The 25717-nt window shown below is 35.3% G+C and overlaps 1 protein-coding gene across 3 annotated transcripts in view; it reads left to right on the forward strand.

Annotated features, from left to right (window-relative positions):
- NELL1 (neural EGFL like 1) overlaps positions 1–25717 on the forward strand; it is a gene marked incomplete at both ends in the record, with an annotated part of 934260 nt that overhangs the window by 899684 nt on the left and 8859 nt on the right. For all 3 annotated transcript variants that reach the window (XM_080695282.1, XM_080695280.1, XM_080695281.1), the window contains one exon: positions 20405–20598. In XM_080695282.1, the coding sequence (XP_080551408.1) occupies positions 20405–20598 (194 nt within the window). The remainder of the gene's footprint in view (positions 1–20404; positions 20599–25717) is intronic.

Here is a 25717-nt window from a genome sequence, read left to right on the forward strand (position 1 = left end):
GATGGCTGGGGGCATATCAAGTCAATAGTAGTCTCTGGAAGCCAGTGCAATATCAGACTCTGGAAATACAAAAGGGAATGTGCGATGCAAGACTTCAGAGGCCGACTATGGCAATTTTAGGTTGCATGAATAAGCCCAGTAGAAGTTCTAAGAAAAGGAAAAAATGGGTTTAGGAAGAAAGGGAAAAATTGAGAAAGGAAGGCTTAATAGGAGATGTGGAACCTACTCTAGCTATTACAGACGAATAAGAGTTAGGTGATACACCAAAAAATGACAGTTATTTAATCCTCCCAAAAAAGGCAATGGCATATGATTATGGTTTTCTTCAGGTTCTCCTTCTTAGTGCGAATGTGGCATTTTTGAAAGTAACAGTGAACACACTGATTTTTCTTCACAGGATCTTGAAGTTTATATCATGTAAATTCTTCTTCCTAAGTGTTAAATGACTCTTTTTTTTTTTCTTTCCTATTGAAAAGTTGGCAGTCTCCTACTAAGTGACAACAGCATGAATGGGACATTCCTAAGAAATTGGGTTTCTTAAAATGTGTTACTTCCTGTGAACACAGTGTTCTTTATAGTTCATGGCAGTGATTCTAGAAGTGTGATCCTTAAGCCTGCAGTACCTGATTTCACCTGAGAATTTGTTAGAAATAAAAATTTTCCACCAGGCATGGTGGCACACTCTTGTAATCCCCGTGCTTGGGAGGCAGAGACAGGAGGATCGCGCAGGTTCGAAGCCAGATGCACGCTGGCTTAGGAGACCCTGTTTCCAAATAAAAATGTAAAAATAGGTCTGGGAGTGTAGCCCGGAAGTAGAAGGGCTTCCAGGAACCCCAGTACCACCAAAAAAAATGTTTTTCCATTATATTTCAGACCTACTGAATCTTCAACTTTGGGAAAAGAACCCAGAGTTGAACAAACCCCTTTGCTTAATTAATGAGCCCCTTTGGTTATTTCTCACACTCACTCAAGTCTGAAAACCACTCTTAAGGTTGTCATTGAAATCTTTCGAAGGACTCCATGAGCACCACTAAACCACATGTAATTATGTATACATCTCTTTTGGAGGAAGTGGTGCCATAGCCCTTCTTGGGGTTTCATAATGATGCTGACCCTCAATAACATATAAACTATCATTAAAAAACCAAGAACCTCTCTCAGTCTTCCCAGCCACTATTCTGTTTTAACTTATCAGTGTTGTCTGCCTAGGGATTTATAACTTAGTCTCAGGCGGCATTCACCTGCCTTCTTTTCTCAGTGTCTGGGCACTTCTTTATATTGAATTCTATGTCGTTGTCAGCTTGCCGCCTCTTGAGGCTCAGTGTGAGCAATTGTTTCATTACAGACACTTCTGCCCTGAATGTTTTAGAGCCAAAGATCATGTCTAAGCAGCAATTCAGAGCTCAGCATCTACAACTTCTTTGAGATGAATATTGAATTGTTTAAGTCTGAGGTATTCATGCTGTTGTGAGATATTTACTTATGGGTTTTAGGAACAGGGAATTTTAAGCTGTGGTATCCAAATCAAACAAAGTACCATTAGGTATAAAATCATCATTCATTTATTCGATGTTCATTTATTGAGAAGGCCTGAACTGTGTAAGGCCCTGTGATAAGTCAAAGGCACACAGAGAAGAATAAGAAAGGGTTCTCCCACACTGAAGTTGAGAGAGAGGAGGTGGACAGAGAATGTGAAAGGTTACCCTTTGTACCAGCTATATACTTAGCAGACAAAATACAAAATATAGGGAAAGTTACTAACTCTTCTTGAAGTTGGGTAATTTGGGGATGGCAATGTATATAAGAATCTGACACAAAATGTATTTTCACTGGAACAGTGGAAACGATGTGAAAGAATATCTCCAGTAAAATCCTTGTTAGGGGATTATTCCAGGCAGTGATCCCAGTCAGACTGGATGCAATCACAAAAGGGATCTAAATGTGTTCAAGGATGGTAAGATGACCAATGTGGATGACACCGCTGATATATAGAAGTATTAAAAGTAGGGAATGATGAGAAATAAGCCTGGAAATAGGATCAGAGACCAGATTTTGATGAGAGTTTTGAATCCTATTTCATAATAGAAGTGTCCCTACATGCTGTAGAGTTATTTATTTTGTATGAAACTATAATGTCTTTTATATAAGTAGCTCCTTTTAATATAAAATATAGCTCTACAAATATAGAAGTACTTCCTACTAAATTTTTAGATCCTCTTTCATGGGTGTATTAGGGTAGTTTTCTTCACTAAGACATTTTGGGTGCCTTTCATTTTGCTTGTCTTCTGAAAAAAAGTGAGAAAAGTAAGGACCCTTTAAATTAGAGACATATGTTGTCTCTAATATGCACAAACTAGGGAACATTAGGAATACCAGAGAACTCCAGATAATTGAGGGGAAACCTCAGCAAAGCTAGAATGGAAGGATAGAAGAGGAAGAAGGCTGAGGCTGATTAATGGAGGGGCTACATCCGAATATGTATAAAAATATGAATATAGCCTGGTTAAACTGGACACTCATTTTTGGGAGGGGGGAAAGGGAAATTGGGGGTGGAGGAGAGGGCACCAAGCACAGTCTGAATGTATACCATTTTCAATATGTTCCACATAAAAATAAACATAAATTTAAAAAATAAATTAGGTGGTTAATAAAGTTGAACACTATCTAGCAACTACTATGTGTTAGAGTTTGTTCTAAAATTCTAACAATAGCCATTCAAGATTATATGTTTCCATTTTATCATTAGAAAAACTGAAGAACAGAAAAGGCTATACTTTCCCATAATCACACAGTGAGTAATAATTTCTCAGCTGAGAGCTTGCCAAAATATCTTATAAAATAAATTTGTTTGCTTACCCACCTTACATGAGTAAGAAGTGGACTCAAATAAAAATTTTTAGCCAATTTCTAGATCTATAATCTTTGAAACTTCAAACTGTGCTATTTTTACTAAGAAAAAATATCCTTAAGGCAATGAGAGGGTTATGATCAGAATATTAGCCTCGCTTGACTTTGAAGAAGAAAGCTAGTCAAGGAGAAACAGTAAGATGCTATCATAATGACCCTGACAGTAGAAATGGACAGTGGCTTTATGGTGAGGATTTTATCTGCTCCAATTAATTGTAATGCTTTTAGATAGGATTCTTTGCTTCATCATTTAATCTATTACATTTTATATACTTTCAGTCAATATTTGTTTTGTCTATTGGTTGTTAGAGATCTACCATTTGGTCTTTGCACAGTTACTGTGCTTGGTTTTTACAACATTGGGAGCCAGCCATTGAGTGATGAGACAGGACAAACCACAGGAAACTCAGGATATTTACATTTACGTCCTGACTCAGAAACTTGCTACTTGTATGGCCCTATGCAAGTTACTTTTCCCTGTGATACCTGTTCTGTTACTTCCTAAACCAAGAAAAACTGTACTACTATATGCAAGGCTACATAAATCTGGGGCAAGAATCTTAAGTTTATTCAATGATTTGAGGGAGAAAAATTATATCCAACAATCCTGATAATTATTTAGTAGAAGGTAAAATTATATTTTGTGGCACTGGGGATGGAACCCAGGGAAATTGTACCTCTGAGCTATACACCCAGGACCATTTTATTTTTTATTTTGAAGCAGGATCTCACAAGTTGTGGAGGGCCTCACAAGTTTCTGAAGCTGACCAAGAACCTGAAATCCTTCTGTCTCAGCCTCCCAAGTATTGGGATTACAAGCATGCACCATCATGCTCAACTTGGAAAATTATGTTAAAATGGAGAAAAACAACAAATGCATTTAATATACATGGTGTTATTATCTATATCTAGGATTTCTGGAAGTATTTGTGCCTTTCTGCCATTAAGCCAACTTTTGTAGAAATATTGAGAAGTAATGATCATTTAAGTGACGCTTAGTTTGGTCATGTTTTAAGTGAAGATGATGCTGATGCTAATCTTCGAATAGTTTTGGAAGGACAAATGAGGTAATTTGGAAATATTTTGAAAACTCTGTTGGCTTATTAGAGTTTAGTAAATTATTATTATGCATGGAAAAGGAAAAATCTTAATTTTGTAAAGATGTGTTACTTCTAACTTCTTAAAGTATCTTGATCTGAGTGCAGTGGCACAAGACTATAATCCCAGCACTTGGGAGGCTGAGGCCAGAGGATCAACATTTTGGAGGCAGTCCTGAGCAACTTAGCAAAACTCCATGCTAAAATTAAAAACACAAAAAGGACTTGGTTTGTAGCCCATATGTGTCTGGCATATTATAAGTGCTCAGTATATCTTTATTTATAAATGAAATAATAAAAACAACTCCCAGAGCAGTAATTTTATTACTAATGAAGACATCGTTTTCTATACATGACTTCTCCTGATGAGGGCACTGGACTTTATCTGAATGAGTTCCATTTATTTATACTCCAGTAGCCTGAGTCGAAAGGAGGAGAGCAATAGTATTAAAGATAAACAAAGTGATATTAAAAACAAACGAAGCAGAACCCTAGCTCTATCCAGTTTATTACTAACTAATATATGTGAAATTTAATTAGCAACATTTATTGTATTATATTAATTACTAATCAGTAATAAACTATTGCAAAAGGGAAGAGAGTGCAATGTGAACAGAGCAGATTCAGATTGTGCAAAAAATGCCTGGAGGTTTTAAAAGAGACACTGAGAGAGCAGAAAGGGGAAACACAGGGGCTTAAACTATCATGGGAATGGAATTTACAAAGAGTGGGAAGACTGCAGGTATGGGTCCGTGGAACCCCATTTAGGTCTATAAACTGACAGTTATGGAAGTTACGCTCCTACTCCCTCACTGAGAATGAGAGACAGGAGCCCTACCTTCAGTTGTTGGCCAGAACAAACAATGTGTGTTTTTTTCTGGTAGCCAGGAGCTTTCCCAGGAAGATACTTAAGGGATTTGAAGTTCTTCTCCTAGAAATGTAGCCTTGAGCTTTTAGAAACTATATTTGTGTTTGTTCGGGTCTTTTAATGGGAGTTGGTTAGGTGAAGTGGACAAAATCATTCAAGGAGTCTGAAATAGTGTTTGGTCAAGGATGGCATCTTTGTCAGTGGCTTCCTTTGCTTTTTCTTGGAAACTATTTTTGCGTATATTGTTTTACCTCCCTTTGGACAACAATCAACAAATATAAAGTAAAAAAAAAGAGAGAGAGAACTTGTGTCTCAAAAGTCTGGAGCAGAGTAAGATCAAGTCTACTACTCTACACATTCTTTTTTTTTTTTCTTTTTCAATATAAAAACCTTGCATATCTTTCTAGGAAGTATCCCTTTTAGAATGGAGGCAGTCAAAAACCTGTTTTTACCAAATAAGTTGATTTCTTCTCCTGAAGGGTTCTACAGGAGAAGAAATATAAATACAAAAATGGGATTTAAAAAATGAAATCCTCCAAGAAAAGATACCCTGAGATCAAGTCTATATTTATTAGTTTGTTAGTTTTGTTCAGGTGATACTGTCCTTCTCGGCATGGTGGTTCAAATTATTCTTCTTGATCAGTGCCCTAAATCTTCTAGTAGGGTAGAGGTTTTGGAAAAGCTTTGGCTACCCTGTTGAATTTAGGGACCACAATAAGCAGAGTGTCGAAAAGAGAAAATAAGTAATAGGCATAAACGGTATTTGAAATCTCAGCTGTTGTAATCCGACTTTGCTGTTACTGAGACAGAGACCTGGTTTTAAAATTGAACCAGTGACAATTTTTTCTGCCCTTTGCCTTCAGTGTAAATTGCAGGACACTTCTTATAGTAAATGAAATTACTTTGTAACCTCAGTGGCTGAGACCTATCATTGGCATAGAAGAGAGAAGGAATAATTTCCCATCTGACAACTTGCCTGAGAAAGTGATTTATCAAAATAGGAAGTTAATTTTGGTTTTCAGCCTTTCTGGATTCTCCATGCAAATTTGTTACCAAGTATCACATTGCCAAACCTTCAAGGCAGACAAGGAAACCATGCTTCCTCATTTTTACCACTTGCCTGCAAATGGAACTCACTAAGGGAACCCATCAGTGTTTCAGTAAATATTGGATATCCAAGAAAACTTTAATTCTAAGAAATATCTATTTGTCATCCTGAGTCTGGGTCTTTTCCTCTAGTTCGATGTCGACCGTCATCTACCACTATTCATCTTTGAGCATTTGAATTACAAACTTGATCCAACAGAGAGGAAAAATAATCATATGAAAATAAAAAAGAACAAAATTTTTGAAACATTTTATGAACCTCTTGTATTTTCCAGAAAGAGAAAAGGCTGCCAAAATGCAAGTGTTCTTTATTTCTATCACAGCACAGATGAATTCAAATCAAACCGATGCTTATTTTATGTGTTTCATAGTAGATGAAAGACACTGAGAAAGGGGCTGTGGAAGACACAAAAATAAGACCAGAATCTTACAAATCAGACTAAGAAAGGAAGGTAGGAAATCTATTCAGAGCTAAACATACAAGGTAATATAAAGGAGAAGAAAGCAACATAAAGTTAAGGTGCAAGAAGGAGTAAATCTTTTCAGCAAGAGTGAAGTTTTGTTAAAGAGATTAAACAATACAGTGACTACTGCAGTAAAATGTGTATGGCTAGGTGCCGTGTGTTAGTAGACTGCAGCTGCAATACAACCCCTCCTACTCATTCACAGGTACGTGAAAACATAAATCTAAGGTTGTTGGCATCAGTACTTGAAGTTTCTGCGTGCAAGAAAATTATCTTTACCTAGCAAGCATTTCAATAATTATGGATTTTCTATTTATCTTCTCCACCAGCCAGAATTGTACTGATTTTAAACTGATTTAATCACTAGCTACTGAAGTATATGACTTGTTCACAGCAGAGTGTCGACCAAGTTGGTTAATTCAGAAGGCTACTTTATGCCCAGGCTGTTTCTTTTCCTACTTGGAAGAAAGTGTTTCCTCTTATCTGTGATGAAACACCTACATTTGTCCATCTATAAACAAAATGTAGTCATGGTCAAGCAAAGTTCATGAAGTATTAGGAAATTGTGTTCTTTCAACATTATTGATCTACTTTCAAAACCAGATTTGCAGATTAAAGCTTAGCGAGCTTGAGGTTTTGACATTTCTAGACTTTTCTGGCCAATGTACTAAACAAAACCATGTAAATTTGTGTGAAAATTCAAAATTCAGGTGGAAATCTGCAGAAACGGATAAAGTTATGGGTTAGCTGCATAGTGAGATGTTAGGCTGATAGTCCAAACTTCAATTACACTCAAGAGATAGAAGAGTGATATTCATGACATTAGAAAAAGTATAGAAACTATAGGAAGCAAAGTGGTAATGGCAGCTAATAATTTTTGAGAAATTATTATATGACAGGAGTTTCTTACATGTTTGCTTAATTTGCCAAATTATTCCTGTGAGGAATGTGTGTGTGTGTGTGTGTGTGTGTGTGTGTGTGTGTGTGTGTATGTGTGTTTCAGTGATGAATATAGAACAACTCAAGGCCTCCACTGAGCTGCAATTCCAACCCATGAAGTATATTTTATCTACATTTTTTTCTTTTGTCTGCCTGTCACTGCCCTATCCACATTTTTCATATGATGAAACTTAAGCCTAGAGATGTTAGATACATTTTCCAGAGGCATACAGCTAACAAATTTTAGCAATGGGACTTAGACACAGTTGAATCACTTATCTCCATGTGCCTGGGAATTTCTTGGCTTTAACACTATTACAGAAACCTTCTAGATACTAGACAAAATGACACTACATGTCACACTGATGGGTGACCACCACTGCTAGGTTCTAAAGCTTAAGTTTTTAATTGTCAGGGTATACTGCTTCTGCTGAGGAGAAAAACAAAGGACTAAAGATGGAACCTCAGACGACATGTAAAATTTTAAAAATAAAAAGAAGACTGTAAACTCCATACATATAAAAACATACCCTTTTTCTTTGCCTATTATATTTCCACCCTCATCAGTATGCCTGTCACAAATAAAAATAAATAAATAAATAAATAAATATAGGGAAACTATTTAGTTGATTGGTGATGATTAATTACTAAATAAATGATTAAGTAAGAAGGTAAACAGGGAAATATTATATCCCAAAAGAGTTGAGGAGAGATTTCTTAGGATGAGATAATAAGTAATAATATTCATTTCAATATTTGCAGCAAGGGTTATACTTTTGTAAACCAGTGGTCATGAAAAATTTCAGGATTTTGGCTTTCAATAAAGGGTGCCCTGGAAGCTTAAACACACTCAAGAGAGAATAAAGATTGATAAATTGAGGTAGCTGCTTCTTGTACATACCAGAAAACAAGATCTGGATCCAGGGACCCGTTGCAGAAATAGTGAGTCCAAACAGTATCTTAATTTTTCCTCCTGTGTTTAAAGAGAGGATCTTAATCAGTTAAAGAATAGGGAAAAATTCATTACAATGAGTCAGAACACTGAAGAGCCATGGAAAATATTTTTTCCTGACTCAGAAGTGGTTGGATCTGGAAGCAAATGTGTCAGATGCTATGTATGTATATGTTTCTATCACACTAAGCCTCAATATTATGTATGGTTACAGTGCACTATTAAAAGCGTATTTTAAAAAGAATGGTTTGAAGCTGTAACAGAGACTGAAGAGCTAATGCTGTAGAAACATTCGAAACCTTTCTTGTGTGGTGCATAGCAGCATTTCAAAAAGATGCAGCCCAAGTTTGCTTACCTGTTTTTTAAATCTTTGCTTTTTCATGCTACTTATTTAATGTTCTATTAAAATCAATGATCTTTCCATATAGGAGAGGAGGAAGGCTTATCTTGATTAATGAGGGTCTACATCTGAATATGTGTAAAATTATGAATATGACATGGTTAACCTGGACAACCATTGGTGGGAGGGGGGAAGGGAAAATGGGGGCGGGGGGAGAGGGCACCAAATATAGTTTAAATGTATACTATTTATGTTCAATAAAAAAATTGTTAAAAAAATCAATGATCTGAGCCCCTCACCATGTGAACAGATATATTCTATGTGTTCTGTGTATAAACCTCATCCATGACAGTCTGTGGTCTAAGGGGAATATCCTAAGTGTGGTATGACCAACATACAGCAGAACATGAATATGAACCCTTATTCTGGTCCTGAAACTTACTGTGCAACTTAATATTAGTTGGCCTTTTATTCTGAAAGTCACAAGAGAGATCTCAGATTTCTCCACTTTTTTATTTCACTTATTTTGTTAATGTGCAGTGTATATACTTGTTACTACTTTTCCTCTGCCACTGTAAAAACAGCAACAGCGTATTAACGATTAGAGCCACATCCGTGCTCTATCTTGCCTATCACTGATAAATCCCCAAGCTCTGTTTTCATTTCTGTGCCACTAATGTCTGGTAATGACTTCAAGTCAGAATATACCCAGCTGGATATTCAAACCCCAGGTTAAATTTTGTTTTCTGTACATCACCTGTTTTGAGTTTGGAAGTAAGACTTGATGTGCTGTGAAAGATTCAAGAAAGATAAATGTGGTGGTAATGAAAAGCTTTTCTTCTTTCACCTAACGCTACCAAACTCTTGGGGAAAAATGTTTCCCTTGATCTTTCATATCAACCTCTAGATGTTTCAGCTTCTGATGTAGGTACCATTGTAGTTGTTATGCATGCTATAAAAACTTCTGCAGAATCATTTTTCTTGAAGGGTAGGAAAATAGTTTGGAACTAAATTGGGATTGGTTTGGTTGCCTCTGATATCAACATATCCAAATGATATTTGCTTACAATCCCAAGTAACCTAAGAATCTCAAATCAAAGAAGAAAGCAGGTTGATTAGGAACAGTAGACGTTTATTTTTAAAAAGTACAATAATAACAGTTTGCAGAAATTGTGAAAATGCCAATGCAAGCAAATTAGTTCAAATGCAAGCATAGCCATGTAATATTACTGAAAAAGTAGAATTTGAGCATAGAACATTTAAATAATGAATTTATAAGGAGACACAAGGAAATCACAGACAGCCATTATTTTCAATAAGAAAAAACAAGTACAATATAATGATTATAGATATGAGTATGGAATACTTGGCCTGGCTTTTGTTTAATTGCCTCTCTGTCATTGGGAGGCCTGCCTGATGATTTTGGTAAGTCTCCTGGGTGACTATCTTTGTGTTTGCTCAGCAGAGAACAACAGTTGCAATATGTAAATAGGGTGCCTCTTCCTTTCGGGTGCCTTGGGATATGTATAATAGATTAAGTTGGCTTTGTGCAGAGCAAACAGGTCTGTATTACCAAGAATATGAATAATGTCAGTTTCCATAATTGCTAACATCTGGCTTTCCATAAATCTGTTAAATTGCATGGAAGCAGAATTAGATTTCTGTGTCATAAGTAAAGCAATTACATGGAACTCCGTAGGCAATATGGTCCTATATTCAACTGTGAAATCTTTTCATTCTGGAGAGGTGAAAACAAATTCACCTGTTTTTTGCACCTTGTTTTTATTATGCACACTAGATATATTTATATTTATGTTCAAGTTTTTAATTTATGAGAGGAAAACAATGCCAATATCTTTGTAACTTTGTAAATGAAAATTAACCTAATATATAAAAAGCATATGATATGTGGGCATTAATTGCTAATTTAAAATTTATCTTAGAGGAGAGCATAAGTACAGATTGTTTTGTAGTCACTAGTAGAGGATTGATTAATATTATGCTTCCAGACATTTTCTGGAGTTAACGGGTCTTCCTCTTCCCATCTTCAAGCATTTGACTGAAAAATAAAGTACTTTTTCTGGATATAGGAGTTGACTCCCTATTTCAGTGTACTTACTATTTGCCATATTTATTCTACTTTAAACCATACCTCATGGCTTTGATAGATGAGAACTCAGTAACAAATGTTTTTTCTGAAGGGCAGAGTGGTTTGTATGTTTTATACATATTGACTAAATTTTACTAAACTAAAATTTATAAGCATATTATCCTGTGAATTTCTTAGATATAGGTAAGTTAAGTTAAATAATTACATTGACCATACACAGTATTTTCTGTTATATTATACATTGGGAAGAGTAAAGTATATACAATTTAATCCCTGCCTTCAGAAATATCACTATGTAGATAGACATTAAATGTGTGTTTACAGCTGACAGTAAGTACAGAATTGTGTCTGGTAACAACACAAAATATACACTTCTAGCAATTTTCAGAAATATGATTCATTTTTAACTATAGTCATCACAATGTACAATTAGTCTCTTGAACTTTTTCTCTTATGTAACTGAAATATTGTACATACAGCTTTGAAATAAAAAGAGAAAAGAACAGAAAACAAAAAATGAAGTGTTAGGTACCAATATGATGTGCTGAAAGCTTGATTCATATCTATAATAAGCATCAAAAATACTGAGTTGGTGGTAAGAGAAGAATGAAAAATTGGACACATTTACATTTAAAACACTACTAACCTATGGAAGATATCGAGAGCAGTGTTTTCCATTTGGCTGAATAGAGCTCAGATATCTGGATCTTACTTTAGACTAGTAAAGTTAGTCCCTGGGGATGAACAATGGTATTTTTAGAAGGCTCTCCAATTATTTCCACTGTGCCTGTAGTTAAAAAAAAAAGTCATTACATTAGGAAAAAGAGTTTTGTAGATGTCTGTTAAGTCCATTTTACCTATAATAATCATTAGATATAATAAATCTTTACTGTTGACTTCTGGGAAGATGGCAACCAAGAAAAGCAGTGTTTATGAGTCCTACTAACACACGATCTCTATTGCCACAAAATCAGCGCTTTTCGTAGCCAGAAAACACTATCAGCAGAGAAATAAAAAATGAAAACATAAGGGACAAAGAAAAAGAAGACTAGAAGAAAAACCAAAGACTAGAAAAGAAACCAGGCTGAATTGCAGCAGTGGAGCCATGCCAGCACCATCTTGCCTCACAGCACCAGGCTCCAGAGAGAAAAGGTAAACAAGGAGCTGAAGTCAGCAGCTGCGGATCATACAGCAGTTCTTTCAGCGCAAAGAAAGTCTGAATCTCCCAGTGGCCAAGCTAATCACGCCTTCCAAGGACTCAGAACGGAGGTCAAAACCAGAAAAGAAATATGCCAGCCTCACAGCCAAGAACATGGCAGTGGCACCATATTACCAGCAGTGGTGGCTAGTTCACCACACCTATGACAGCTCCAGATCAACACCCACAATAACCATAAGTGAAATTGTGGCCTCTAACGGAGAAATCTCTGCACTGCACCCCAGGGACTTGTGCAGCTTTGATACTCTCCCTGGGACTGAGATTTTGCAGTCCAACCCAGAGAAGAACTAGTGGTTGCAAAGATACCACACCCTAGTTGCAGCTACCCATGGGAAAATGACCAGCTAGGTATCCAAATGGTCTCGCACAGCCTTGATTAACTCCCTTGGTCTAAGACTTTGCAATACAACCCAGTAAAGGAGTACTGGCAGCTGAGATTATCACAATCTCGAGATCCAGAGCACCCTAAGTGAAGTCATGGTGTGTGGGGAAGAATACAGAGAAGGCACAAACTTCTGAAATCATGGGAAAGAGTAACAACCATAGAGCAATGAATGCCCACAACTCCACCATATTAGAACCTGACAACACAGAAATTCAAAGATCTCCAGAAGATCAAATCAGGAATATAGCCATAGAAATAATACAGGACCTTCGAAAAGAATTTAGAGAGAGTCTAAAAGAAATCAAGGATGCAATCATTGAAGTAAAGGCATCAAGTCAAACTATAAACAATCAATTAGACCACATGGAGAATTGAATCTCACTCCTAGAAGATGATCACTCCAGAAACGAACGCATAATTTATAACTTAGAAAAAAAATCATACAGCAGGAATCTGACATTGAAGAAATATGGGCCCATTTTAAGAGAGCTAACCTAAGAATAATCGGAATAGAGGAGAGAAAAGAAGGTGAAACCAAAGGGATCAATAATCTCTTCAAAGAAGTAATAGCAGAAAAATTTCCAAACTTAGAGCAATAGGTCAATACACAGGCCCAGGAAACTTATAGAACACTCTTTAGACAGGATCAGAGAAAAGGTTCCCCACGCCACATAATTGTCAAAATGACCAATGTGGAAGCCAAGCAGAGAATCTTAAAGGCAACAAAAACAAATGGGCAAGTGACATTCAGAGGCAAACCAATTAGAATCACTCCAGACTTCCCAAACCAAGTCATGAGAGCCAGAAGGGCTTGGAGTAACATATTCTAAACTCTGAAAGAAAACAACTTCCAGCCAAAAATTTCCTACCCAGCAAAATTATCTATCAAATTAGATGGGTAAATAAGAAGCTTCCATGACAAACAGAAACTGAAGAAATTTATGTCTTCAAAACCAGTGGTAGAGAAAATTCTCAGAGATTAACTACAAAGAAGAAATAGGTAATACACACCAGAACCAGAGAAACAAGATTTTCCATTCAGCAGACAACTAAGCAAAGAAGAATAAACAGTGTTTCAAACAGAAATAAAATCTTAACATTTTAGGAATTAAAAGTTATCTCTCAATAATCACACTGAATGTAAATGGCCTCAATTCCCCAATAAAAAGACATTAAGTGGCAAAATGGATTTAAAAACCAGAATCCATCCATCTGCTGCTTACAAGAAATACACTTTACATGTAAAGAAAGTAACAAACTCAAGGTAAAGGGCTGGAGCAAGGTAATTCATGTTAAGTAGCCATCCTAACAAATGTGAAGTAGAATTTCTCTATAGTTTTTATTTGTATTTCCTTAATGATTAGTTATATTATAATAATGAGTGACATTCATGCTTATTGGTCATATAAAAATCTTTGGAGATTCATTATCTATTTTAGTATTTTTAACTATTTCTTAATTGTGTTGTTTGCTTTTATTGTTGCTAATTTTTAGGATTTCTATTTGGAATATTAATACACCTTCAGATATAGCATTTGGAAATATTTTATTCCATTCTATCAGTAACTTTTAATTATGTTTACATTGTCTTTAGATGTACAGTTTTTTATGAAGTTTGTTTATTCTTTTATTGCCTGTGCCTTTGGAATCATCCAAGAAATCACTGCCAATTTCAGTGTTATGAAGTTTTATTACCCAGGTTTTCTTCTAAAAGTTTATAGTCTTAAGATTTACATTTAGGTCTTTTATCTATTTTGAATTAATATTTGTACATGGTGTTAGGTAAGGGTCCAATTTTATTCTTTTTCATGTAATTATTATTTTTTAACAAAATTAGTGAAAAGATTATTATTTCCTTCACCAAATGTTCTTGGAAACCTTGTCAAAAAAATTGGTCTATATATGGAAGAATTTATTTCTAGGCTTTTTACTTTACTCCACTGGTTTATATATCTGTCTTTATAGCAGTATTACTCTGTTTTGAATATTGTAGCTTTATAAGTTTTAAAATCAGAAAATGTACATCTTCTAGCTGTGTTCTTTTTCAAGACTGTTTTGGATGTTTAGAGTTCATATTTCATGTTAGAATATATTTTTTTCTGGGGAAAAAAGTAAATGTATGATAGTTTCACATTAAAAAATATCATGTGGTAAGTAAGAAAACAAGAAAGAAATATTGAAATGTTATCTCTAAGTGATCAAAAGTTTGATATCAGACAAATTAATCTGTTATATGAGATTATCATTATTAATTTTGGATAAATTGCTATAATATTAATAAAACTAAGAAAATAATTGAGAAAAAACTTTATTGTTCTTTTGTCTTATTGATCAATCTTATGCTGAGAGTGGTAAGTTGAAGTCTCCCAGTATTATTACTGTATTGAGGTCTGAGTCTTAATGTCTAGTAGTATTTATGTATGTGTAACATCAATTCAGCATTTGGGGAATAAATATGTATATTCTTGTTAGATTGTTCATGTTTCCTTTATTGATAAGAAGTGACCCTTACTGTCTCTTATGATAAGTGTTTGATTGACATCTGCTTCATCAGGTATGAGAGTAGCTAGTCCTGCTTGTATTTGATCTCCATTTACGTTGAATAGCTTTTTCTACTCTTTCACCTTTAGCCTATAAATATATTTGCCTATAAGGTTAGTTTCTTGCAAGCATAGTATAGTTGAAGTTTAATCTTTTAATTCACTTTGTCAGTCTATGTCTTTTACTTAAGGAGGAGAGACCATTAACATTGAGTATTATATAAAGAGTTTTCTTTTTTTTTTTTTTTTTTCTGGGCATGTTAGTGCATGCTTGCAATGCAAGCATTGGAGAGGCTGAGACCGGATGATCACGGTTTACAGACAGCCTCAGCTACTTAGAGAGGCTCTTTGCAACTCAGTGAGACCCTATTTTAAAATAAAGAATAAAAATAGGGTTGGGGGGTGTAGCTCAGAGATAGAATGCTCCTGGGTTCCACCCCCATTACTGCCAAAATAAATAAATAATAAATAAATAAATAAATAAATAAATATAGAGGGTTTTTTTTTTTTTTTTCCCGGTGTGGTGGCACATGCTTGTAATCCCAGCATTTGGGAGGCTGAGATAGGAGAATAGTGGTTTTGCGGACAGCCTCAGATACTTCTTATTGGGGCCCTTTGCAACTCAGTGAGAATAAAGAATAAAACATATGGCTAGGTGTGTAGCTCGCAGGTAGAATGTCCCTGGCTTCCATCCCCAGTACTGCAAAATGTAATTAATTAATTAATTAGTTAATTAATGAGGTATTTTTATTTCTTCTCATGTTGTTATATTTTTATCTGCTAGAGTAAGTTATTTTTGTTTAATTACTTATCTAATGAAACAAAGTGAAAATGCACACTATCACCACTCCTACCTATTCAATACTATTTGAAATTCTAACCACAGCAATAAGACAAGAGAAAGAAATTTAAGGAATAAAAATTGGGAAAAAATTAAATTATCTATGTTTGCAGATGGCATGATTCTCTACTTAGAAAATCCAAGATCCAAAATAGTTAGCTTGAAGGCTTCCAGAACTAATAAAAAAATTTAGCAAAGTAGCCCAATACAATATTAACTCACAAAAATCAATGGATTTTCTATAAACCAACTATTAGTCATTAAAAAAGAGATAAAAAAATCCATTCATAATAGTCTCAAAAAGTACTTAGGAATAAATATAATTAAGAGGTAAAAGACCTCTACAATGAAAATTACATAACAATAAAGACATTGTAGAAGACCTTCGAGGATGGAAAAACCTCCCATGTACTTTGATAGAATAAGTTTCATCAAAATTGTTATATTACCAGATATGACCTTTAGATTCAATACAATTCCTATAAAAATACCAAAAACATTCTTCACAGAGCTAGAAAAAAACACTCATAAAATTCATGTATCCTGGAGCAGCAAAATACCGGATTTTAAATTATACTACAGAACTAAAGTGACAAAATATAGCATGATATTGATACAAAAACAGGTACATAGATCAATGGGATAGAATAGATGATATAGAAAAAACATACATTAATAGCCAGTTGATTTTTTAAAAAGGAATCAAAAACATGTTAGAGAAAAGTCAACCTTTTGAACAATTGGTGCTAAGAAAACTGTGTATCCATATGTTGAAGAATGAATTAGACCACAGTTTCTCATCATCAGCTCAAGATAGATCAAAGACCTAGAAATTTATCAGAATGTTTGTAAATATTAGAATAGGGTATAGGACTAACTCTTGAACAAATAAGTCCCACAAAGCTCAGGAAATAAAATGGAGAGTGAATAAATGACAATGCCAATTAGAAAAACTTCTGTGCAGTAAAGAAAACCATCACTATCTGAAGAGAGAGCCTATTAAAACGGAGGAAATCTTTACCAGCTACTTCTATAATAGAAAACTAATATCCAGAATAGGTAAAGAACTTTCTAAACTTAACACTAAAAGAATGATTAATGTAATAAAGATTGGACAGTTAAATTGAATAGCCACTTCTCAAAATAAGAAATTCTAAGCCCGGCGTGGTGGCGCACACTTGTCATCCCCATGCTTGGGAGGCTGAGACAGGAGTCGCACATGTTCGAAGCCAGCCTCAGCTGGCTTAAGAGACCCTATTTCCAAATAAAGTATAAAATAGGTTTGGGAGTGTAGCCTGGAGGTAGAAGGCCCCTGGGTTCTATCCCCAGTACCACACACACACACACACACACACACACACACACACACACTTAGAAATTCTAATGACCAATAAATATAAATATATAAAAATTATTAAACATCATTAGCAATCAGGGAATATAAATCAAAACTATACTGAGATTCTGTCCAGTATATCCATTGGGAATTGGTATTGTATTGTCAGATGCTCAACTGAAAAGGTGGGACTTGAACTTTGTCTCACATGTTTATTTATTCAGGGCACAACCATGTATTGACCTTATTATATTATCTACATTTTCAGAAGACCATAGATTTGGTGATATGGTTTATATAAAAGAGTAATAAAGAGGTAAATAATATGTCCCTGGGCTTATAGCTGTGATGTATAAAACAATTGTCACATAGCATTCCATTAAAAGGAAGAGCTTTGTTTCAATGATAATTTTAGTTGTGAGCAATTAGATTAGAGGAGAAAAATGAGAGATGAGGTGTCTATCAAGGGGTACATATGTTAACATCATTGAAAATGGTATGGACAAGACCAGTGACCTTGAGCAGAAAGAATGTGGCCTGATTGTGGTGGACATAGGATCAAAGCATCATAGTTTGGGATCATTTCCATAGTTTTCAAAGGAGGAATCATTGTTCATGAACTAAGTGCCTTGTCTTAGGCTATAATTGGTAGAACAAAGGCAAAAAGGTCTTAGAAAAAATTAAGTTCTGGAAATATTGTTGGAGTTTTTAATGCCTTCTATTTTGTATCTCTATTGAAAAAAAAAGTTTTATGCAAATACTACACATGCAGTCAGTACAGGAAGATAAGTCATTTATTTTTTTATTATTGTCAAGTCAACTTCACTTCAAAATTCTAATGGATAGCAAAACTGTGGGAAATACACACAATGGAATTCTATTCAGCCATAAAGAAGAACAAAATTTTATCATTTGCAAGAAGATGGAAAGCCCTGGAAAGCATCATGTTAAGTGAGATCAGCCAAGCACAGAAGGAGAAGATACACATGTTTCCTCTAATATGCCCAAACTAGAAAACACAAAGGATACCAGTAGGACCCCAGATATTAGAGGGGAAATACTAGCTAAGTTTTAATGGAAAGATAGGAGAGGAGAAAGGCCGATCTTGATTAAGGAGCATCTTCACCTGAACATGTGTAAAATTATGAATAAGACATGGTTAACCTGGCCAACCATTGGTGGGGGGGGGGGAGAAAATGGGGGCGGGGGGAGAGGGCACCAAATATAGTGTAAATGTATACTATTTATGTTCAATAAAAAATTGTTAAAAAAATAAAAAAAAAAAAAAAAAAAAAAAAAATTCTAATGAACATTGACTGGGTAGTTACATCAAATCATTCTCAGAATTTAACTAAAAATACTAAAGAGAACTTACATAGGATTTAATTTTGAAAGTGCATTTAAGTGTCTAGGGATGGTGAATAGTTAAAAGTGGAAAAAAAAACACACAGAGCATGTTAGTGTGCTGAAAGTTGACTTTAGAATTTGAGTTGGCAAAGTATAGTGGTAAAATCTCTAATGCCAATTTTACAAGGTCCAGGATATAATCCCTGCCCTATTTGGGGCTATCTGTATGACCAGATAAATGCTATGTGCCTCAGTTTTCTCATTTTGTAAAATATCTTATGATCATATAGCATAGCTCATGAAAAAGTTTTAAAAATTTATAAAATTATATGTTTTCATAGTTTACATAGACATATGTGTGTTTGTATGTAGTAATAGTAGCAGTAGTGGTAGCAGCATACTTGATGATATACCCTTGAAATCACTTTGTGTGTTTTAGTGAAAAAATGCCATTTCTAATTTTTTTTAAAAAATGGTTCCATTATTCTTAACCAAATGACTAGAAATATATATTTTATATATTTTAAAGTAAAGTTTATGATGTAGAATAAATCATTATAATATTCTAATTCTTCATAGGAGTTAAGCCTACCTGCCAGTACTGTACTAGTCCCTCCTTATTAGGTACTGTACTAGTCCCTCCTTATTAGCTTCAGAAGGGCAGTGTCTCATATGTTATTCTCAATACCTATCACATCTAGTGTGTGAAGAACCTTTTGGTGGTACTGGGGTTCCTGGAAACACTTCTACCTCCAAGCTACACTCCCAGACCTATTTTTATACTTTTAAAAATTTGGAAACAGGGTCTCTTAAGCCAGTGTGACTGGCTTTGAACCTGCGCGATCCTCCTGTCTCCACCTCCCAAGCACGGGGATTACATGCGTGTGCCACCACGCCTGGCTAAGTGAAGAACCTTTTGCATAGAAGATTTTGGTAACATTTTATTGGAGTCCATGCTGTCATCTGAAGAATATTTGTAGTGATGGCTGTAGATTAATTTAAGAGTGTAGAAGATCTGATAATTAATGACAATTATATTCTAATATCTTAAAGATCATTATAATAAGGACTTACTATGCATTATTGAGAGTCCTTATAACTAATAATAAGTAGAAGTTACTGAGTAATATATTTCATCTCAGTTTAATAAATATGTTTCCTCTTGAGAAAGGATATATGTCAGGGCTGACCAGGTATGTGTCTGAGATGTTTTTAAGATCACTAAATTTTAACAGTCAGACTGGGTCAACTGGATGTATGTCTTCCATCTTTGGTTTTCAGTTAATACAGCACAATATGCGTATAACTTTTATTAACATCCATACCCTATGCTAGGGTAGTGGTTGATAGTTTAGTGGGTGCATAAGCACTGCTGGCTATTAGGATGGAAAGTATTTGATTAAACAAGGCACCTGCCAAGAACAACTCCCACTTTCTCCAGCCTTGGATTCATGGTCTTGGGGCAGCATGATTGGGTCAGGTTTCCATTATTGCCCACTTGTTCCTATTCAGTGGTTGATCTATACGCTCATTTTTAAAAATACCTGTGTCTCAATGGGGTGGATATACAGTTAATGAATTAACTATATTTATGGCCACTGCATGGAAGAGTTCTTGAGAATATTCTAAAGCCAGTTGATAGCAACTACAGGATATTTTAGTTATTTGGAATCAGGTAGCCTTATGCTTGTGACTCAAACCAGGCACCAACTAGATGTGTGTTAGTGGGCATGTTATTTAACTCTCTGAGTCTCAGCTTCATTATTTGTAAAATTGGAACAAGAATAGGTCCCTCCAAATAGAGCTGCCTTGTAGAGTAAATGAGTTAACACACATTAACTGCTTAGGATAGAGTCCAGCAAAAGGTAAATGGGCAGTGATGCTATTTAATATTTTTGTAAGTGATCATTTCTTTGGCAAGATTCTAAAGCTCTGAAATTTATTTATTACAGATATTGATGAATGTGCCTTACGAACTCATACCTGTTGGAATGATTCTGCCTGCGTTAACTTGGCAGGGGGCTTTGACTGCATTTGTACCTCTGGGCCCTCCTGTTCTGGCGACTGCCCCCATGAAGGAGGACTGAAGCGCAATGGGCAGGTGTGGACCCTTAAAGAAGACAGGTGTTCTGTCTGTTCCTGCAAGGTGAGGATGAAGTGGTGTGGCAGAAACTTGCAACTATTCTTTATCCTTCTCTCTAGGTGTTGACTCATGTATTTCCTGTAGTTCTAGAAAAGTTGTCTTCTATTCTAATCCACACTGCAGCTAATGATGTCATGGAGTGGCAGGCTAAACTGCTTTCATATCATTGTGCTCATAATGAAAAGGAGAGTTTGGAGTGCAGGAGAGGCCGCACTGAAGGAAACAGGGCAGAGAAGTCGCAGCTAGTCCTCCACTGAGAGCCTGCAGTGCCTTTAAGATTGCTCGGATGAGAGCTTTCATGAGCCCTCATCCCACACTTACACAAATGTGCTGATTAAAATGACTTTTTTCCTGAAATGATTTCATGTGTGAACCTGCTCACTTTTGTGGTGACATCATCCAGGATCTGAACAAGTAATAAGGATAGCCTCTAAGTAAATGATATCTTCTTTATCATCCTTGATACTGAGCTATTTCTTACATTAAGTTATTCAGAAGTGAGTTTAATGCTTATGAAAATAAAATTCTGCCATCGTGATTTTTCTTTACGCTTTGCAAAATGGGCCTATTAAAGTGTTTGCTTTTTTTTGTACTTTATTTCTTCTTTCATGGGTCTCACATATTTATTTTCCTTTGTTATTGCTTTACCATAGTTCTTGCCTTGTATTTCTATGTCTACTGGGATGAGACTATTTAATCTTGAACTTTATGAGCATGGTAACTAAAAGAAATTACTTGCTTAGTAGCCTGTTACAGAGCTGGGTCTCCTGATAAATTCCCATTGTGCTTCCTAGACACAGAGCCAGAATGAGCCTTAAGAAATCGTCCAATTTATCCATCCACCTTTAATCCCAGGACACCTCAATAGGCCTGGGGGAACCCATTTTGGAGAGCTACATTTTAAGTATTCACCCCACAGTGCTAGTTTTTCTCCTCTTACACTTAAACCTAGTTCCAAAGACCCAAATTTAAGTTTGTTTTTTCCCATTTATTGAGCACCAACTATATTTCAAGCTCCCTCTAGTTAAAAAAAAAAGAATCATGCTTCCTTCATACTGTGCACCTTTAAAATATGAAGAAATTAAGTCTCTAAAGAGTCAGGTAACTTTCCCTAAATATTGAAAATATAAGGGAGGCTTTTCAGACATTTATTTTTATACATTATACAGGGATTTGAGTTCTAGATGTTTGCCCCAAAGTTCACAGTTTTCCTGTATTACTACATGTGTGATAATATTATACAATGATTCCTATTAATATCTATAAAACCAATTAGGCAATTGTTAATTCAACCTGCTGAATTCAAACTCTCAATCCAGGAATATGTTAGTAACTGGTAGGAACTTTCCTCAAATAATTTTAAGTTGCTAGGAATAATATTTAACAATATGATGTTGAGTCAAAGGACAACAGATTTTAAGAGAAAGAAAATCTCATTGTGGGTGTGAATAGTTGAGAAATGACTAATGAAAAAAGTAAGCAATAGGTTCACTGTTCAGTCAGAAAATCAGAAATAAATTCCTTGCAAGTTTTTTTTTTTTTTTGAAAGAATTGTTTTTTCAAACTGTTGAGGATAATCACAGCCTGAACCAAAACCATGTTTAGACTATCTAGGTTACCAGTCCTTGAAATAGGCAAGGAACTTCAGTTGAGTATTGACCACTGTGAAACAAAACTTTTTTTTAAAGTTTTTACTTAAGTTCATGATAAAGCAAGGAACCCAACAATCATTAAAATATTTCCCAGGGCTTCATTCATTAGCTGTGTTAATAATCCAAACAGACTGATTTATTTTGTTTTGACTTTTAAAGTATTTCCAAAGTCTTACGAGAATTAGACTGAAATTGCCACAGGAGATGAGCAATTCTTGTAATCTTATTTTGTTAATAAAATGCACCTCCATTATTATCACTACCTCCCTCTTTTTGGACTAAAGTACTAGGCAGATTTCTCTACATAAATATTGTTGTTTTGTTTTGTTTTCTAATTGAATTAATTATCCATTTGTTCCTAGCTTCCCAGAGGTGATGGAATAGGGGGAGGACCTTGTTTTAGGAGCTGATTAAATTCTGGAAGTCATCCTCATAAAATGAACTATTTATGACCTTCCTTGTTTGTTTTCATCATTTGCAGTTGAAAGCATCCTATTCCAATTTTGTAAGAAATATCTCCAGTGCTTAAGTATCTAATAGACAGTTATAATGGCATCATCATAGGGACTGTGAAATAAATCAAGGTTAGGGACTAAAATATTGTCTTTTCAATCATATCCTTAATGCTTTAAATTTAAACAGGAAACAAAATCACATAACAGTAGAACTACATAAGGCAACAAAAGATCAAGGATCACTGTTGAAAGAAGCAAAGTTCTTTTAAAAGGCCATTCTTCCCCTTGGGAAGCAATACCCCAGGTTAATTAGTAGTGCTTCATGCCAAGTGAAATAAAGTCTATAAAGCATGTCCACAGATTAGTGGAATTCAATGATAAGGCTAGGCCACTGCAAATGGATTTTATCTTTTGGTTAGATTCTTTGTATTTCCTTGATAGTAACAAGGCTTTATGCATGTTTAGATCACTTAGTTGATTAGACATGGAGAGATTATTGAATTCTTTGAACCCATGTTCTTTCAGAATTATCTAGATCTTAGAAACCCAGATGAAAAAAAGTATTTCTCTTGGCTTAGTTTCTAAATCTTAGCCAATGTCCTTACTAGATCTGTGGCTCTTCCATTTATATTTGTCCAGGGCCCTTGGAAGTCCTCTTTATTTTCTATCTATGCTACAAAAATGGTAGAGAGATATTAGACTTAATAGTTTCTAGGAAATGCAGCATTTGGGGATGAGTAGTTGTGTTTCTGTTGAAGATCGTGGAAATGGAGAGAAGAATGGGTATACAAACAACCACCTGCCATACTGTAAGAGACTTCTGCATAATTTGTTTGTAAACATTGAAAAGAGAAGTATTTTATTAGAAGATTCTAAAGGGAGTAAAGAAAGGATTCATAGAGAAAATGACCTCTGAAAAAACCTTGCTGGATGAGAAATTTCTCAAATAGAGATGTGGAGGAAAGTGAATTCCAAATTGAAGAGAAAACAACAGCAAAAATGCAAAATTTTCAGAACATATGCTTTGCAAGAAATAGAAGTGAATAATAAGAATATTTTGAGCAAACTATGTATAATAAGGGTATAATCAGAGATAATCTTGGAGATAAAGGCTGGAAGTGGAGCCAATACATGGAAGTTAGGCTGGCATGGATGAGAGATTTTAGATTTAAAATGGACATGCCCCAATCAAGGTCTGATTGACAGCAAGATGGATAGTCTGAGGAGATGCACACTAACTGGAGAGAGCCCCTTAGGCTGAGATAAAAAATAATGAAAGTATAAATGAGAACCTGAAAGATTTATTTGAAGGTAAGATCACATAGAAGAAAATGTAAAGTGAAGTGATGGATCCTGATGACTGATGATGCCAGAGACTGAGCCTCTGTGGCTATGTCTTCCTTAATGTGTGTGTGTGTGTGTGTGTGTGTGTGTGTGTGTGTGTGTGTGTGAGCTACAGGAAGGGTTGAGATAGAGCTACCCATTTTCTTATGTGAACAGAGATGATGTACCACTGACAAGAGAAAGAGGGTTTGCAAGTCAGGCTTTTATTTCTTGAACACCAGAACCTATACTCAGTACCAGTGTAGGCCCTCTTCTTTGTTGTTTCTTTTACTTTCTTTAGCTTCTGATAACTGTGGTCAACGAATAGTCCAAAAATATAAAAGTATATGCTCCAGAAATAAATAATTCATAAACCTTTAATTGTTTGCTCTTCTGAGTAGAGAGATGAAATATTGTGTTGCTCTGTTCTTTGTAACCTGATATGTGAACCACATCATTGTCCAGGGTATCCATGTTGTATAAGCTATCCACCCCTTAGTCACTTAGTAGCCATCTTGGATATCAGATTGACTGCTGTGGTATTGCAGTTTTTGTGCTCAAGTAACTCTTTTGTAGTAGCCTAATACTTCATCATGATGCCAGTGTCTTTCACCTCACCTTATCTTACCAATAGGCACCGTATCATCTAACATTATCACTAGAAAAGTGAATACAGTATTAAACTTACTACAGTGATTCATTATAAGCTGCTGTATGGTTATTATTGTTACTAATCTCTTACTATGCCTAATTTGGTAATTAAACCTTATCATAGGTACATATGTATGGGGAAAAACAGTATACATGAGATTTATTGCCACCATGTATATTTTTAGACATCCACTAGGGCTTTTGGACTATGTCACCCATGAATAATGGAGTACTGTTGTAATTATTAGCAACTGGAAAATCGAGTAATCTAGTGAAAGAGAGAAAACACACTCTCAAAATTATATTTAACATCTCTGATTTCATTTAGTTAAAAAAAAAAACCAAACACACAGTAACATTCATTCTTAAATGCTGAAGTCTGGAGCAGTTCCAAGTTAGGAGTTTTTCTGAGGATTACAGGAGTGAACATGGAAAGGGGTACCATAAATAACCAATCACCTGCCATGCTATAATAAAGTCATGGACAAACTGCTGTGATGGCATAGAAGAGGAAGGCAAAATGGAGATCTTGACCCTGAGGTTGTCTAGAATGATGGATATTTGCTCTGGCTTCATATGAAACTTTGCCTAGCTACTGAGGAGGATATCTATGCTAGTAATACCTAAGGAACTCAAGGTTCTTTTCTTGGGTAGAAAGTAAAATGATCTTGATATACAAGAAGCTTCTAGTAAAATGGCCCTGCCATCCTATGCATGAATATTGGGGAAGAGTCAATCTGTGCCTGGAGCCAGGTTAAATACATTAGCTGTTTGGATTCCTGCACTCTATTCATAAAGATGCATTGCTTTCTCTTTGAACTCAACAAGTGCAATATCAATATCTCATAGTCTATGGTGATTTCTATGGCAGGAGTGGGCTATGCATGCCTTAGAATTGTGTTTCTTGATTTTGAAAGATCTGTTTTTGGCAGATCTGGCTCAGCCTCTAAAACTATAGGGGTTCAGTCAGAGCATAGGATTTCTATTTCTACTTTCCTGCCTTTATTATCCTAGTCTGCTGTTCCAGTTGCAAGAGGTTGA

This window comes from Muscardinus avellanarius (assembly GCF_963383645.1).
Source record: "Muscardinus avellanarius genome assembly, chromosome: 1".
In the NCBI taxonomy this organism is placed as follows: Eukaryota; Metazoa; Chordata; class Mammalia; order Rodentia; family Gliridae; genus Muscardinus; species Muscardinus avellanarius.